The 18,972-nt window shown below is 38.4% G+C and overlaps 1 protein-coding gene across 1 annotated transcript; it reads left to right on the top strand.

Moving 5' to 3' along the window:
* The first annotated feature begins 1,675 nt into the window (after nt 1-1,675).
* On the top strand, nt 1,676-15,167 carry stk33 (serine/threonine kinase 33). Its single transcript, XM_029462561.1, has 13 exons — nt 1,676-1,745; nt 7,122-7,238; nt 7,718-7,831; nt 7,943-8,047; nt 8,177-8,315; nt 9,968-10,053; nt 11,444-11,531; nt 12,440-12,515; nt 12,620-12,732; nt 12,910-12,995; nt 13,082-13,154; nt 13,717-13,874; nt 14,887-15,167. The coding sequence occupies exons 2-13, from the start codon at nt 7,122-7,124 to the stop codon at nt 15,052-15,054; spliced, it is 1,323 nt and encodes a 440-aa protein (XP_029318421.1). The 5' UTR covers nt 1,676-1,745; the 3' UTR covers nt 15,055-15,167.
* Nucleotides 15,168-18,972: the final 3,805 nt, after the last annotated feature.

Raw genomic sequence — 18,972 nt, 5'->3', positions numbered from 1 at the left:
AGAACAACAATACAAAGAGAATATCAGACAAGACATTATAATACTACATTGTAAAGTTAATTCAGAGAGATTGTGTATGATGTGCTTCTGCAAGCAATACAGAGCAATACAAATGAAATATTAATGGAGTAATATTTACATATGTGTGTGTGTGTGTATGTATATACACAATATGGTACGTGTATATAACTTCAGCAGCTTCACAGGTTGATACTCTTCAGATGTTCTGGACACGCCATACACCATTTTTAACTTTAAGAATGTGAACTTAAAGAACTGATGTTGTTTGGTCATTTTGAACTTGGGAACCTCCACTATTATACATTTTCTGTTGGTCGACAAATATGTGGACATATTCTACATTTGCATTTCAAAATACGAGTTTTACTGAAATGAAATGACATCAGCAGCATAATCAAAACAACGGTACATTTTCTGACTGAAATCAGTGGACACTGTAGGTAGGGTCAAAAGTCAGATGTAAAAGGTTTCACAGTAGGTAATATATGTGTAGTTGAATTACAGTACAACATGCTTTTGCTTCTTTGTGTAGATAAAATGGGGAAGCTGCATCCAGCAGACATACTAAACAGCTGATGTTAGTCTATAGACATAATTAAAATATGGTTTGCTAGGGTGCAGTTAAATCATGTCATGCAAAGATTAAAATAAAGGCTGCGCAAATAAGAGTTAAGGAACAAAGGCCCCTTTCCACTAATCATTTTAAATGACATATGAGCTGGAGCATAACTCAGTTAAAACTGGTTTTAAGTAGGTTACCAAAGAACAATAAAGCAGCAATGAAAGAAAAAGGCTGCTATTCTGAATTTAGAGTAGATTGTTTTTTAGCAGAATTGTAACTAGCCATAAGTACCATTTTGACATACTTGTAATTTACTTAAATACTTCAGTTTTCTGCTACTGTATACTTCTACTTCACTACAACTCAGATGGAAATATTGTACTTTTTACTGTACCTCATTTACCTTACAAATGTACTAACTTTTTACATAAATACATGATCTGATGCAGTACTGTATCTACCCAGTAGTTTAAACGGTATGTAATAGTTGGCTCCAAATTGATAAACTACAACATTCAAATGCTCTAACATGTTTTCTTTAGTAATACAACAGAATAATATAACATTTATATAATAATATAACACTGTGAAAGGAGCCATTCTGCATAATAAGTATTTTTACTTTTGCTGATTAGTACAAATTAGACTACTTGTACTAAAGTAACATTTAGAATCCAGGATTTTTGTTGCAATGGAGTATTCCTAGATTGTGGTATGTGTACTTTTTACTTAAGTAAAGGATCTAAGTACTTCCACCACTGCTGAATTGTTCAAAAATGAAGTGTAAAGAATTAACAAACTAAAAACTCAGACAAAACACTCCAGTTTTGTCCACTAGATGGAGACTAAGGACCAAGAAATCCAGTTGGTCACAGGGACAAACTGGTTCCTCATTCGCTTGTATATAAGATAATGTATGCTTATTGTGCACGTTGTCAATTCAGTGAAAGTCCTTTCGCGGTCACTGTTTAAAAGTCAGATATACTTCAAGTTGGCCGACACACACGAGACACCAGGGGCGCTGCAAGCCCCTGAAGAAGGAAAAACCGTGTTCATTCATTCATTAGAGTTTTGTCCCTCTTCGCTTTCCCTAGTCACTCGCCGAAATAAGTTTTTTTGTGTGAAGAAGACAAACCTGCTGAATGGAAATGTTCTATAAGAGGTTAGAAACTTTTTGTTGAATGTTCTAACAGCAGTGTAGACTAACAAACCGTTATTATATATGTTTACTCAACAGTATCTTTTTAAAAGCAAATGCTAGTGCAACTTCATGTTTTGTTGCCATGACAACGCGTAGCATACCTAAAAATGACTGCCAGTCTTTAAACTTTCTTTTACTATTTCATGTTTTAATAACAAGAGTAGCGTTAACTTATTGTGTTGTAACGTTACAAGATGGCAGAGAAGCTGTTGAACGTATTATCCCAGGCGTTTATTTTTGTAATACTCGTTAATTATCTATCTATCCATTATTAGCTTGCTCATGTGGTAAAGAGTTAGCTTAGCGTTATATGAGGAAATTGAAAGCTCAGTATTTCCCATTAACTGTAAGCTAATTTACTGTAAGTGCAAAAAATATCTGGAACATTTCACAGCACGAAAATACCTTAGGTTAACGAAGTAACCTAATTAGTTACTGCTAGCGTAGCTGGAGCAATCGATGTCGATTATGTTAATATGCCTTATGTAAAACACTTCAAGCATTTGTATACTGAATGATGTTAGCTGTTACTTCCTTACTGTATTCACCCCCACGATTGAAATCAATCAATCAGTTAAAGCTTCATTATGTGTCACGATTTGGTCATAAATGTTACGTCTTCCTGCATCTTTTGTTCTAATTGAACACATTTTTTTTTAGTGAAGGGCTTCAACGTTATCAGCCTGGCATTTGGACAATGAATGATTTATAACGGAAGGTGTAGACATCTGTGTGTTTTCTAATATGAATGTGCTGAGTTTTCTCCGGGGTTGTCATTGAAATGAATTTGATTTGTTCTTGTTTCTGCTATGGCCTACATTTTTCTAGATGTATGCCCTCCTAGCTTCCCAAGGCTGAGCCCAGCAAGGGCAGAGATTAGCCTTAACCAGGATTAAACCAATGAGAAAATTTGAATTTGTTGGGCCTTATCTCCCAGCAACATGTGGAGTGCTCTGAGCAAATGGCAGAATTTGATCTTTTCCTTTCTTTTGGAAAAGCATGTTTTCTTGCCAATAGACACTTATCAAACATGACCATGGGACAGCAGGAATTCTTGGAGCAGCCTGTAAATTAGTTGTTTATAGGGACACTACATGCATTACTTGTTTGCTGAGTGTAGAAATAGCAACAGTTCGAATGTTTTGAAGTGGGGTTGTATGAGATACTTATCCATAGTCAGTGTATTACCTACAGTAGATGGTGGTCGACATGCCTCAAGTTTGGAGAGGCAGACAGGAGTAACGGCACGGAAATAAAGCAAAGTGCTGCTATGGACGGGGCCAACATCAAAACAAATTTCAGTCACCTAAGAAAAGGCCCACCTAAAAACAAAATCTATATCAGTTTTAGTGTCATATATATATATATATATATATATATATATATATATATAGAATATTTTCACCGCTTTACCTTGCCGTGAGACAGCCCTTTCCGACGGGGAACGGAAGCTGTTATATCCATTGATACTCTCTTCAAAGCCTCCAGACTACATTGACAAAAACAGTAATTTTGTACACAAACCTATCGAGGCAGCGTTGGATCTTGACCAGGACTTCCTGGAAGAAATGATCATGTATCTCAATGGGACCTTCCTATATAAAAACAATTATAAAATGTTTTTATATATTAAAAAAATGATCTGCAACTCTGTGTTCTGCAAGGTAAAATTAATTTTTTGTTTAGAGCATTGATAACGGCTTTAGTTCCCTTTTGGAAATGGCTGTCTCATGGCAAGTTAAGGTGGTGAAAATATTCTAAATATAGAGTACACTTAAGCTGATATTGATTTTCTTAGTTGGGCCCTTTTTTTTTAGGTGGCTAAAATATATTTTGCTGCTACCCCCGTCCATAGCAGTATATTACTTTACTTTGGTTCCAGGTACTCCTGCCTAATCTCTAAACTGAGCACGTGCCGGCTGCCATCTACTGTAGGTAATAGTGACTATAGATTCTGACATCATACAACCCCCTTTCAAACAATCCAAACTATCCCTTTAAAGCCCCTCCTTTCTGTCAGTCCTGTAGCCCATCAGTTGTCTAGTATGTTTCCGCAGCTCTTTAGTAAGTCTATTGTATGCTTTAATGGCTTAATGTTGATGTCTTCTCTTGGTATATTACATTTCGACCACAAGCTTTGATAATCTCTCTGCATAATATTAGGAGTCACCTCATAACTTAGTGAAGTAGATGGGCTCTATATTTGCATTCTAAACATGCAATTTCTTGCCTCATCAGGTAATGTAATTCCACGCTTCATTAGGACTGTGAAGTTTATCATTTGTCATCAAAGCCAAGCTGTCAATAAATAATTAAGTTTCACATGAGGAAAATGTAATATTTGGGCTCAAGCAAAACGAATAGCAGTGTACATTTTAATTGCAGTAAGTAAGATTCTGTTTTTGTGAGATTTTCAGGCTATATTTTAGTAGCTGCCTGTTACAGCTTGAGGCACCGTCACCAGAGAGCTGCTTAAGCCTAATGTATTCGGCTATTTATTCCATTAAAGAAAGCTAAGGCCGTGTACAAAAACTAAAATGTGTAATATTTTGATGTTATATTTGAGATTTAAAGTGGTAACTGTTTGGACACTGTGGTCTCAGCAGCATATGCCAATTATTTCTGGGATACACCACTGCTGACTTTTGGTATGCTTCTTGGTCTACTGGCGAAATGGCATTAGGGCTGGAAATAATGATTATTTCCATCATGGATGAATCTTTCCATGATTTTTTTAGGATAAATCAATTAACCGTTCAGTCTATAAAATGTCAGAAAATAGTGATAAATGTCTATTATTATTATTATAATAATAATTATAATAATAATAATAATTATAATTATTATTATAATTATAATTGTTATAATTATAATTATAATTATAATAATAATTATTATTATTATTATTGCCGTTTATACAACATTATCAGAATTGTGTTAGTCCTGTTCAAATGTTGTACTGTAAAGAACACTGCAGTCTTATTGGGACTAGTAGCGGTTTTATTGACATTAAGAGTTCATGTATATTACCTTGCGTTAATGAAAGACAAGCAGGTTTAAAGGAAGAAAAGTTACACGGGATCATCGTCCTCCTTTATATGTCCATGCTCTCTTTGTTCCAATGTGACATTGATTTTGTGTGCTAAGTTCCTAGACAGTATCCCCCACACTCCCGGTCATTAGGCACACTACCTATATTTGTTCACTCAGTAGTGTAAATAAACACACATTTCTGTCTGACAGAATGATGGAGAGATGAGGCAAGTATGGGCTTGACTTGTGATGAACCGTCGGATCTAATTACTTCCTGCTGAAACTGGAGATGGGTCAAACTCATTGTAAAAGGTGGAGCACAGCCTGTGTTTCCTTAGGTTCAGGGTGTGCACTGATGTTTGCTCATCTTTCAGCGTGAAAGACCATTATGTTTTGACATTGTTCATTTGCGCTCTCTACTATTATGTAGTCATTATTTGACGGCCTAATAATTATATATTTATTCTTAGGTCAATCCATTTGGGTTAATTCCACCAAAGAGTGGTGGGATTTGTTACAGTTCACCCTCTTGTTGAACTGGTCAGTAATAGCTTTTCTCGGTAGAATTGACAAAATGTCTTTTTAGGCAGAGATACTTTGTATATCAATATTGATCAATATCAAATACAGTAATTCTTGGGTGCAGTTGGATGCGGAGTATGACTACTTCTGGGTTACTCTTCTTCCTTTAGCCTTTTTAGGTTTGGGTTTGTGTTTGCGTGCAAGCTGCAGTGTAAACAGTTTAAGTCATTAAGTTTAAAAACAGAAACAAGTTAGTAATGTATTTTGTGTTTTAACCTGTAGTTTGCGTTAGAAACACAGGTCTAGAGATTGCAGATAGACAACACTAGGCTTAGAGCAATTCAAAATCTGTATCTGTTCGTGACCCTTTTAAAGGTCAGACTTCTCACCCTGACCTGACCCTGATATCCAATTTCCTTTGCATCTGGGATCTGGGGCTAAGGACCAGACACCTCTGTCTTGGAGACACCTGATGTGCACAGGACCCTCCTCATCCAGTCACTTCCCCACAGTATCACAGTCCCCAGTGATACACTCATCACATGCCTCTGTCTTCCACAAATGAGCTGTGATTGAGGTGATTGGAATTTCCAGAGGCTGTCACAACCGTTTTGATTGGAAAATAGACAGGAGATAATGGGAGAGACAGGCCTGTTATGAGAGCCCTGTCAGGGCTAAAATAATGCATCAGAGTGAAGAGGTTAAAGACACCGCTTCCTTGTTAATAATTAATTGCTGTGCATGTGGTGGATCCACTTCATCGCTTCCAGTCATCACTTGATAATTGCTTTACATTTAATTTGGCTTTAGAGACTGTTTTTCAAACTGGGTAAATTGTGTTTAAAGTTAATATGGAGACAGAAGTTTAGTCATAAACTAGTAATTAAAAAAATGACAAGTTAGACTAGAGGAAATAAAAAAGATTCAGTGGTTCTGTACACTGGTTCTTGAAGTTTAGACCTTTTGAATTAACTTTATGAGCTCATTTAAAAAGAATGTCTTCAATACGCTTTAATTAAAAGTAGACTATGTAGTTAATGTCTTCTTAATGTGTCTTTCAAAACTAACAGTGATGATTGCTTGTATTAGAGAATATGTGTGGTTTTTCTAGTAGTCGGTAATATTATATTTTGAGATATTGACAAATTGGAAACGATGCTGTTAACTCGGTGTACTGTATGTTTCTGGAAAAATGTTCTTGTCTCAGTTAGTGCTGAAACTAATTCAGGCCTATTGAAAAAAACAAAAAAATATATTATTGTATGATAAAATAGACAATCGCTAATGTAAATAAGTCTTCAATGTCTGCTCTTTCCGGTTCATTGCAAACAAACCTTTGGGATTTGGGAATTGCATTGTTGATAATGTAAGGTCACCTACTAAGTTGCCAAAAGCTCTAATGATCAGGAATGATGGTAAACTGTATATATAAAAGAAATAGATCATTTACAGTAGGACTGCCTCGTCTTGGTCGACAAGGAGATATTTGGTTGATTTGTCTTTTTCGGTTGGACATTAGCTTTCGGTTATCAATATGTAAAATGATAGCCATATCTGTGGACCCCCAACAAATATCCACAAATGTGTGTTGGTCTTTAATAAACATTAGATTTGAAGAAATACATGTCCATGACGGCATTAAACAAACAGATCTTTCTATCAAAAATAAGTAATTAAGTTGTCAAAGAAATGAAATGTCTTGAATTTTTTTCATGGAAAGCCTCTCATCTTGACAAGACATTTCAGAGAGATAATGATAATGTCCTCTCCTTCCATCTCTAGATGAAAAAAGTCCATGTTAATGGATTAGGCCTGAACATGGTCTCCCGCTGGACCAACAGGGACACACTGGAGAGGAACGTGCCTTTAATACGCCTGGAGGATGATGCTGACCTCAGGGTATGGACACTGCAGTCCTGTGTTGTGCTATGGGGCCACCACTGAAGAAGTCACACACACTCCACTTGTGACCTCTATAGTACACTGTTATCTGCACCAGAAGAGGATCAAACTTCAGTTTGTTGCTGTATAGCCCCCCTTCACCGGGGAATTTGACTGTTCCCTTTGCCAAATCCGACGCAGCCAGTGCTCAGCCTTGCATGCACACAGATAATGATCAAGTTAATTAGACCTGAGATTGAACGAACTGCAGCAGCAACTTAATCATTTGTAACTTGATTAGAAATACTATATTCTGCACCTCCAGAGACCTGAAAATGTTCAGTTTTTTCAGAGAGCTTGAAATTAGGATATACTTTGGAATTCGGGTCTTGAGTTAAGACATAATGTTTCTGTAATCCAAAACAGTCAAATGATCCTAAAGCTCCCTCTGCTGTCTCTGACTGACAGTGGGCATGTTTTCTTTCTTATCCCTATAGGAAATCTATGAATTTGGAAAGAAATTGGGTCAAGGTAGCTTTGGAGTTGTTTATGAAGCCACCCACATTGAGACACAGACAAAATGGGCTATTAAGGAGGTTTGCAGACCAGTGGTGAGTGCCTGGTTTTTTTATTTATGTGAAAAACAGAGAGAGTTAAATGTTTGGAAAGAAACAAATGACCACAACCTCCATCAGCTGTGATTTTACTTTCTGTGACTACAGGCAGGAAGTTCAACAGCCAAGATGCTGTGGCAAGAAATAAACATTCTCAAACAAGTGAATCATGCTCACATAATACATCTCCAGGAAGTCTACCACACGGCTAAGGTCAGCATTGCCAACCTTTTAAGTAACAAACTCTAAAGTAAGTCTTACTAAGGCAGTGGGTTAATGTGGCATACATGTGTGTGTGTGTCTGCATAAATATTCAGATTCATTTTCTCTGCTTGTTTCTAGATTACTTATTTGGTTACTGAGCTGTGCGTTGGAGGTGAACTGAAGCAGCTGTTGCAGCAGAAAAAGTTCCTTACAGAGGACGAGACAAGGCATATCATCTGTAGCTTAGCCGACGCCGTTGTCTACCTTCACAAAAGAGGTAATGTCATTCGACAGATTGACATTTAGAAGGTGTTGCAAATCATCTTTTAACGCTAGCTGACAGTTTTTGATGACCTCCTTTGATGAGTCCTCACCTTGCTGCTCACTACACCCCAAAATCCCTGATAGGGGTGTTTGCACCCTATCTATTACTATTGCAACAGACATTAAACCTATAACCAGAAGACAAACAATGCTACTCAGCTTGTTGTTAATTTACTTCATCTCCGTACCCTAAGTACACTGTAGTGTGGAACAAGAAGTAGTGAATTACATTTTAGCCTAGGGTGTTTTATATTTTTAAAGTAAGTACACAGGTAGAATTAGGAAAACACCTTAGGCCAGCTTCAGACTTTGTGCTTCACTTAAGTTACAATAGTCCCATAGTGCCTTGATTATACTCAAATTGTGTTTCCCTCAATGATGTGATATTCCTTTGCCATTATGGCTTTCAGTCCCTATAGATGTGTGGCTTATTTTGATAAGAGCAAACAAATTCCAGGGGAAAAAAAAACATGAACATTTTTAATTGAATCTGCATGTTTTATTTGGACATGCTGTTTCCCATTTTACTGGTGAAATCTGTGGTAAGAAGTAATTTAAGGCATTGACCGGCTGAGGCATCATTACATGTAGTTAATGACTAATTTACAACAAGCCAGGGAGCAATATTGATTGATAGGTGTTTTTTTTTTCTTTTTGTGAAATGGCCAATCATGGAGCTTAACTGTGGTTTTTATCAGGTTATCAAATGTTCTCAGCTGCTGTTTGTCAAATTCATCTGTTAGTCTTCAAAGCTACACTTAGGCTCAGCTGTGCTTTGAGCTTTAATGCTAACACATCCTGGTAACAACACGGTGCATTTTGCATGTACATGTCGCTACTAACACTGCAGATCCAATTGTTTTATGATTTCAGTGAGCGTGTGATGATCGCTGAAATATAACGCACCAAAAACGATGTTATAGTTGGTAATCATGAAGTTATTTCCTCATTTTATTAAATAACCAAAAAACTAATGTGTATTTTCAAATGGGTCATTTACATTTACATACAGTAGGTATGCTAAATTAAATAAAGACATTTATGAATATGAAATTGAGAGTTCAGCTCAAGTAGTGTAAAAAAAACCGGCATCATTGAAGAAAAAATATATTAAATGGATGAAGGAAAAAATGTTCCGGTGTTTGTTTTATGCGCACCAGTTGGTCTAACTTACCTTTCACACACCATCAACACTGTTGCGTTTTATAATTGGTTGCTTCAAACAGTGCAGTAAGAAGAACTGCCCAGGGCAAATTGTGTTTTTCCTCCTGCTTTCTCTCACTCCATCAAGTTTTGTTAACGAGACCCTTCAGCCTGCCCTACTGTACGCAAGGTAAACAGATCACTGAGTGAGTGTGTGCAAAACACAGTTTATTCTGGCTAGCAAATCGTGTTGATCACAATATTCTTATCAGAGCTTTGGTTGTGATTGATGATTTACAGAGGAATCGTTTTGGTATTTAATTGAGGAGAAACTGCAACATTGCGGAGTTGTGTGATAATTCTCAGTGGTTTCATCACTATGAGCAACCCCTTTATGTCAAAACTGTATTCTGTGTTAAGTCTGCGTAAAAAAAAAAAAGTTTTCTTCTTCTCATCTCACAGACATAGTGCACCGGGACTTGAAACTTGAGAACATTCTTGTGACGAATTATCTCAATGAGGATGATGATGGCAAGATTAATATCAAGGTAAGATGGTGACACAAACTGTCAAACTTATCCGTTCTCTGTCTGACTGAGTGCAAGCCTCTGATGGGCACTTTTTCTTCTCCCACTATCTCCTCTATGTTTAGTAAAGGCTTTACATTCTACCTCATTATGACAAACTCCCTCCGGTATTCCTTTATAGTATACCTTTACAAAGAGAGACTCAACTGTATCTTTAAACAAATTACCAGCTGAGCGCAGCATGTTGTGTGCACTGACAATGAGCCAGCCAAAGCAGATACCTGGTGTGCGAGCTAAAACGAGGCTAGACCACAGCACACAAACGTCCCTGTCTCTCTCTGTCTCTCTCTGTTTTTCTCACACACACAAACACCCACATACTGTACATGTTGTAGGAAAGTGTTGTCGTGGCACAGCATAACTTACTTTCATTTCACAGGAGTTGATCTTCTCTTCTGGTTTTTTTGTTTTTGTTTTTAGCTTTTGTAATTGTGTGATACCCCTTTGCAAATATGTGGACCTGTACAGCTTTAACAGCGACAGTATGTTGCTGTTCATGTACATTGTCAAGGATCACGTTTGTGCTGAACCTCGAGCGTTTGACAAAGCCTTTATATGTCTGAAAACGACGGGACCATGTAATATATGTTGTTGAGTTGTGTACTTACATTGTCCCAAAGGTTTTCAACAATTTGTCAAACCCAGAGAAATCGCTAATATTTAACAATGTAACGTTTCATAAACCCTTTGTGCATGCATCAGCATTGTCGTTGCCAGAAGCTGTCATAAATTGACTTTTTATCCAGTTTTAAGCAATATCTTTACCCTTTTTTTTACTATATTTTAAACAGATGAAGGGTTTTAATCATGGACGTCTGGGTGTTAAGTTGTCAGAGAAACAAGCTGAGTAAACCTTTAGCCTTTAGCTCATAGAGCTTCTGCCCTGTGTCTCCCTGCTTTATTCAGGTTTTTACTGGTTTTAATCACCGGGTCCATTTGTTTTGGAGACGAGGAGACCTCTGCTGATAATTTGGCTCCTGCTAAAGACCTCCTGAATGTCAAAAAAAACAATCTTATGTTGTCAGAGGAACAAGCTGCGCAAACATTAGTGCCACCTCAGCGCGCAGCCCCTGTATGTACATTTTCCACCGAGTCGCTTCATAGAAACAGTCACTTGGTCAGTTTGTTTTGGAGGAGAGGAGAACTCTGCAGATAATACGGTTTCCGGTAAAAACCTCCTGAACATTGAACAATGAAGCTGACAGCAATGACGACACCACCTAACTCCATCTTTTGTTACTGTTTTGATTGAGAGACCCCTAGTGGCAGAAAATAACATGTTGTACGTTAACCGTGAGTTCTGTCATGTTTATTTGCATCGCCTTTTTCTTAAGTGCTTCTCTCCACCCAGGTGACAGACTTTGGATTATCGGTGAAGACAGGTGGTGTAGGGATTGAGAACATGATGACGGAGGTCTGTGGGACTCCTGCCTATATGGGTATGACACCTTTATCTTCTGCAGCATGCTAGTAGGCCACACAGATGACCACGGGGATGTTTGAATGAGTGCTGTGGCAGCATGTTTCGCTAGTATATTTTTGGTTTCTACCACTAGGGGTGCCAAAGTTGGACATTTTTAAATTTCATAGATAGTGGTTTTAAGTTTGTAGGTGTAATTCTGCATGTGAATGTATCAGGTATATTTTGTATCTGTTGTTATTATTATGTAAAGGTAGCCTGCTGAGTTTCTACACTGGAGTATGGAGCAAGTTCCCTGTTTTGTTTGCATCTTTTGCTCTACTGGAGTGCGGTAATACAACTGGGTTGTGCATGCAAGCTACAATATGACATCTCTTGGTTGCGTGCTATTTCGCTCATACGGTGGAGGTAAAGTGCCAAAAACATGTGGCAATGTGCCAAAATAGGCAGGTAAAAAGAAGACTGCTAGGTTATGTAAACGTACAAACAATCCATGTTTACATCGACTGCTAGGTTCAAAGGTTTCTAAGAACAACTGGCTTCTATAAACTCAAAGTGTTTGGTGAGAAACACGGAATCTGAACATTTTTACTTTGCATGCTGAACAGTCACAACTGACCTGCAAAACATTTGGAAACATCTTTTGAAACCTGCATTGTTCCGGCTCTCCTTCTCTTCCTTCCTTCTTTATTGGCGCTTTTTACTCCACCTGCTGTGGATGTGCATTCCCGCCCTGTGAACCACATCCTGTCCTTGTGAGTGTATTGATAAACACGATACAAATAATATGGGATTTGCTTATTATGATGTTGCTCAGAAGCACCACTAGTGGTCGAAAACTAGTGTTAACTGGTAGTTTTAAGCCCTGAAATGTCCATATCTCAGACAAAGAAAAGTCATACATTTGTATATCTGTGTGAATCTCAGCACCTGAAATGATGAGCGGCCGTGGTTACAGCCAGTGGTGTGATGTGTGGAGCATAGGAGTCGTTATGTATATGTTGTAAGTAGACACACACATGCTACACATAGGCCCACATATACAGACACATACATACATATTCTGTATACTGTGAATGCATGTGCCTGAGCTGTGTGTCCCTGTAGGCTGTGTGGCGAGCCTCCGTTTGTGTCCAAAACAAAGGCAAACCTACTGAAGAAGATTTTGAACAAAGAAGTCAAATTTACTCAACCCATCTGGGCCACAGTCAGTGATGCAGGTGATACTTAATAACACATGAATATTAAATGTAATCCTGCAGAAAAAGGAGAAACTGTTTGTGATATGGAGTGAAGTTTGAATGGAATGAATTCTTGTTCTCATTGACAAGCAGCACAGGATGTTGCATACATGCAGTTTTACAAACTCACCGATTGGCTTGAGTCTGTCTCAACAGCAAAAAATATATTGACCTGCCTTCTGAAGGTGGACCCGGCTTACCGCATGTCCGCTAATCAGCTACTAGAAATCCCCTGGATTACAGTAAGGCAATAATTGTTCCAGCTGCAATCATAAACTTCACCAAATGAGACACAGGAGGAGCTCTTATGGGTCGCTTTCTCCAACAGGGTGACACTAATGTGCCTGCTATGCCGTCCAATGTGCTGGAGATGATGCGCAACGAGCTGGAACTAAAAAAGAGTAAGACAATGATCAAACTTAATTCAAATAACTTAATCCATGAGTAGATCATTTGAAGAAACAACATTGTACAAGTGTTAATACATATAATAATTCTGGTACACAGTATGAATATTATAGATGAAGTGAAGGCAGAACAATTTACAGTAAATTATTATAATTATTTCTTTAGTTTGTACTCTGTGTGACTCTGAGAGTTAACTGGTAAAATAGCATAACGCATTAGTGTTGTTGCTATGATTACCTGCAGTTTACTCTGAGTACTGATTTTGAACCTGCTACAATGTGTTAGAGGTGTCCTGATGTATCATTTTAACAGATACCAGCTATTCAGGAACAATTTCTCTCACCAGGATTAGTTGTGAAGTACCCATTGGCTACGCCAGAGTTATCAAATAAGGTCCAAATAACAAAGTCTACACAGTAACACGTTGTTATATGTAATTATGAGGCTTTTGATGATCATACAGTGGAGAGTACTGAGGAACTGAGAGGCAGATAGATGAACCAAAGCCACGTGAGGTTACTTGATTTTGATGTTATTTAAAATCGTCCACAATAGAAACACAGACTGTGGGGGACGCGTCCCTCACGTCTTCTGAGGGCACGCCGGACGCATTCCCGCTCCCCCGGGGAGCTTCAACAGAAACAGACAGCCACTGCAGGAGCCCCGCTGAGAGGGACAGCCGCTTCTGCCCACCCTCCACGTCCACCAAGCCGGTACAGTATGTCTGTTTAGTGAGTTTTCTTATTCAGGACTCTTTAACTTTATATGGCTCCCAAATAAGCTCAAAGATTTCTCTGCTTTTCTATTTAAGTACTCTCACATCGGCTTACACATCATTTACCTCATGTCGTAATTATCCTGTCTTTAATTAAGACTATCCCATTAAGTATATAACTCAGCACTTTTCTTCTTTTTTAAGTTATGGAAGTTTTTGGCCATTATTCATAATATTTCTTTGGTCAACAATTTACAGAGCCCTCATGGTTAAGCAAATAAAGCGTAATAACCATATCATGTACATCATAGGATTTACATTTTGCTAAGGTTATGTGGTTATATGGTTAGGTGCTCTAAACTCTCAGAATCCCTAAAGCTGCACGTTTGTTCACATTGCAATGGACCGTTATAAACATACAAAGTGTGTTTTGGGTGTGTTCTTGAATGTTGCTGCATTAATCAGTTTCTGATTTGTAGATATCATTCATGTCCACATCCAAGTGGTAATTAGGATTGTGAATCTCATATTGCTCAAGAGACAGGTTTAATACAAAACAAATCAAAACTGAATTTTTCTTTAAGTTAACTACCACTATAGGTCAGCCCTTAGCTACTATTTATGGTCATGGAATCCAGGTATTGATCTCTCATCTTTCCCTTTGGGTTACTCTTGTATCTTGGAATAAAGACTAAACAGAGAGGTGGTGGCCTCCGGCAGGACAAGGCTCTGAAAGCCTTCACGTATCCTATACTTTTTAATTTGACTTTAAATTTAGAAACTACAAATATCTACATGTATACTTTATATTGTAAACATAAGCTTTCTTATTTAACTGCCTTTGTGCTTTCATGCCACGCACACTACCTCTTATATTCTATCACCACTAGATGGTGACAGATTTACCTATTACAGAAGATGTTAATAAAGGTGTAGCGATGCAGCTGTTTTAAAATGGATGTGATAGTTAATTCTGTTATGTAAGAAGAATATGAATCTTATCCCTGCAGTCTCATGCTGGTGTGAAAGCCTACACACCGCCGAGTGCAAAGCAGCACAGGCCTCGGGACAAGAAGGACGTCAGTACAGGACAGAAACCAGCCTCTGAGCTCAGTAAGGCAGAAGCTCAGAGACATTCTACCTCCAGTAAAAGTAGGACTGTCCCCCACAACTCTTAATTTAAAAACAAACAGAAGCAAGCCATATAACTTGAGAACGAGTGAGAGAAAACACACAAGTGTGTTGGCAAAAGAGAGTAAGCAAACAAGAGACAAACTGAGCTAAACTGATATACACTTTATTTAATGTAATTCTGTTTATTTTATGCAATTCTGTGATTTAGCAGTGATGTGAATGAAACTGCTGTGAATGGTACAACCTTTATGGCGAGGACCAGAGACTAAGCAGTGACAGCAGTGTCAAATAAATGGGCCTCATATTCAGGTGTGAAAATAGAAGAAGTCCATGACCACTGCAGCTGAGGATTCAGCCTCAGCAGTGACTATCCGCGTGCCAAAGGAAAGGTCCCCGGTTTGAGATGTCTCCCGTATAGGGCCAAACTGCTGGGAAATGCTTACTGTTGCACAACCAACTGTTTGGGAACGTGATGCAGCCCAAATATACACTCACACTTTTTTATTTTTTATTAATAGTGGACAGCAAACACAAAGATTGGATGAGTTTGTCAGTTATTACTGGTGGCATCTAAATAAAGACTTTCATTGTACAGCAGCGACCTAGAGTTAGATGAGTAAAGAGAGCTACCCAGGAGATTAGAGCACAGCACAGCTCATTCCTCAATTAAACTGTTATTTAGTAATTAACTTACTGCCTAGCAGCATATCTTGTCCTTCTTAATATCATCTCCTTATTTATATACGTACATATTTGTATGCTCTTTTCTTATAGAAATGATTAAATCTCTATAAAAAGTGAATGTTAATTTATTACATTGGGTGGGAAAAAAATATTTGCTCGAAGTCAACAGGGATATTTTCAAAATCCAAAAATGTACAAATTGATTCTCACAATATTGTCAGAAATGTGTGGTTACAAGTCAAAGCTGTCTTTAAATCAGTAACTGTGATATTTCAAATACATAAGGTACACTGTGTGTGTGTGTGTGTGTGTGTGTGTGTATATATATATATTTTAAGAATAAGACTTTAAATGTGCCAAATATCATAAAACAATGAACAGCAATTTTGCATATTTTATTTTCAACAACATAACAAAATATTTTTTTATTGTTTTATAATAACATGTTAAATTGCAGCGATTACTCATAAAGACCACAGGAGATTATTTTTTTGGATATCATATCACAATGCCAAAGTGAGCATTAAGGATTTTCTTTTTTCTATTCTGACCTCTCAATTCCAAAACGCCCTATATGCAGTGACTGCACCCACTCAGTGTCAAAACAGAAAAACCGTCACACAGGCTGGTTACGCTCCATCTGAATGCAGAGGATTGGGACTGAGAGCAGCCACGGGTCTAATCTCGTTTGGAGGCCATTGAAAGCAGTAGGAGCTACTTTGAGGGCACTGCCATTCAAGCACAGGTTTTTCCGCTGTAGAGAGAATAATCCCCAGCATAGATACAACATTAAAGTAGCCAAGCATAACACACAGAGGCTGAATTTCAAATCCACCCATTTGCATCTTGAAGTGAATGAGTGCCAACAATGGGGCTTCGTGCTCATGCACAGGCTCTGTGCTTTAGTGTGTCTGTAAATGTAGTGCGCATTTGTCGGAACAGTTTTCAAAAGGTATTTCTTCATTGCAGGGGAAGAGGTAATTGTCTTAAAAGTGTGGACACAGTATGTTAACCTTTGTCAAATTTGGTCCAGGTAGACAGTCTGATCTCAGGTGAGGTTTCTTAACATAGTGAGTAGATATGCAAAACAGTTTTTCACTGTCTTTTGTTAGATTTATCATTAATAAAACAGACGATGAGAATGAGAATGAACAAATGACATGTGAATTATCTTTGATTCAAGCTGCTTGCCAAAAGACTGCAACATTACTGCAACGCTATTGACATACTGTCTGCCTTTGGTTTACTCGGACTGGTATAAACAGCAGATGGAGCTGTAGTAAGTTGCTGAATTCATTTCCTGGAGTTAATCTGACAGGAGAGTGCTATCCCTAAAGCTTACTACCTAGTTTTGTGCATGTGTAATTAGAATTGATTGCTTGAGTCACTGCCCATTAAAACTGTGATGTCCATGTAACATGTCACTGATTAATATGTTGTATGGTTATGTCTTCATGCTCCATTCAAACTAAATAAATGGTTAAGACATGCTTCTTTTTGGGTGGCTTCTTACTCACAAAATGTCATTTTGTTGGTAGATAATTTGAGAAATAAAAAACTAAAAATCACAGCAGCGATGCGTCTTAGTTAAACCTCTTTTCCCTTCAGACTACCACACTGGAGGTCTGTCTTGACAACCCTCTGTATGGCTCATTTTTGTCGGAAGAGGAGATGGGATTTGAGCATATGGTCCTCATTGTCTTGTGCCATACTTTTGATTAATTATAGAGAAACATAAAGGAAAAAAAAACCTCCAAATTGATTAATACAAGCAGAATATGACCTACAGCAAATTATAGTAGCGCTTGTTTGTGACTCAGGGTGGAACAAATTTAAAGAGACTGAAACACATCAAGAAAAATATGGAAGAATCAGTGTTGTTATATATGATGACAGTGTGTTCAGATGCTGTTACAATACTATCAGTTTGTATTGCTGCAAGCCTCCAGTTTTACTTTTACTCCTTTGGCCAAAACAACAGAGCAAAGAGGTGGGAGAGGAGGGGGGACAGAGCGATAGAGGCTGTATGGTGGATAGGTTAGGGGCGTGAATTTGGGACAAAGCATGGAAGCAAAGGAAATTAGAAAATTTGTCGGGATGGAACAAGGGATGCTCCCCCCTCAAACCCTCCCCCCCTTTTCCTCCAGTAGTGCTCCTGACAGATGGAAGTAAGGGTGGGTGGGTTGACGGGCTGTAGGGATTAAAACTCTGCAGCCCCATTTTGGAGCCTGAAGAGAGTGTCACTCCTGCAAAGGTGGGGTGCAGAGAGGCACTTGTGGCGAGAGTCGCGGGGCGTGTGAAGTGGGTGCACACGGGCTAATGTCAAAAGAGGCAAGGATGCTTCCCCTCCCTCGGCCCCCCCCCTGCTCCATCCACCTTTAACCACTGAGGAGCATGGAGGGGGCTGCTAGGAGGAGGGGAGGGGGTGCATCTCATAACCTTAATAGAGCTCCCATAAATTAATCAGCTCATCTGTAGAGGCCTAATACCTGCAGCTGAACCCCCCACCCCCCTACGGTACTCCCCTCTACCCTCACCCCAAACACAACATCCTCACACTGCTGCTGTGACATTGTGGTAATGAGGTAACACAGCTACAATGTCATGGAAATGTTGCGGAGACGTTATCTGTGGGGGCTCATCACACATGCTGATGTTCCTGATACCCTACAATGTTTACGTTGTGTGTGGAGGTGCGTGTGTGTCTGTGTGTATGCTGCTCCCCTCCCCCCAAAAGAAAATAGATACATATGGCCAAATGGCATGAGGAAACCATGATGCCTCTATTTCCACAGAAGAAGAGAGGGGAGGGGGTCCTCAAATAAACATTTGAAACAGATGGCAATTTCAAAGCAAGCCTCATCAATCTTTGTTGACACTACCCCTTTTTAAAACTACTCTTATTTGGGATATTTGCAATTATAATACATACTGTAAGCTCATTTGAATATCAAATTAATTACTGAACACACTGGAGTAAATACCTCTTTTATAAGTCCTTGTTAAAAGTGAAAAGTTCTTGACTACGGTTGGATGGCGTGTTAATTTACAGTGATATCTAATCCCAAGTTACTTCACATAAAAGGCATTACTATACATATTTTAATGGGGAGGTGGTTGTTTTCCAAGCAATTTTCTGCTAGAGTACATTTTTAATTTATTCATATTTAATTTATTGGTCTCTGCATACCCGCTCAGTAAAACTAATCAACACCATGTATGGGCCTCTTAAAGCCACATCTCTCCTTGGCAGGCAGACAGGCAGCCTCTGCATTAGG

The sequence above is a fragment of the Cottoperca gobio genome, chromosome 3, assembly GCF_900634415.1.
Source record: "Cottoperca gobio chromosome 3, fCotGob3.1, whole genome shotgun sequence".
In the NCBI taxonomy this organism is placed as follows: Eukaryota; Metazoa; Chordata; class Actinopteri; order Perciformes; family Bovichtidae; genus Cottoperca; species Cottoperca gobio.
Note: the sequence above shows the minus strand (reverse complement) of the source record. Positions and strands in the feature narration are given on the sequence as shown.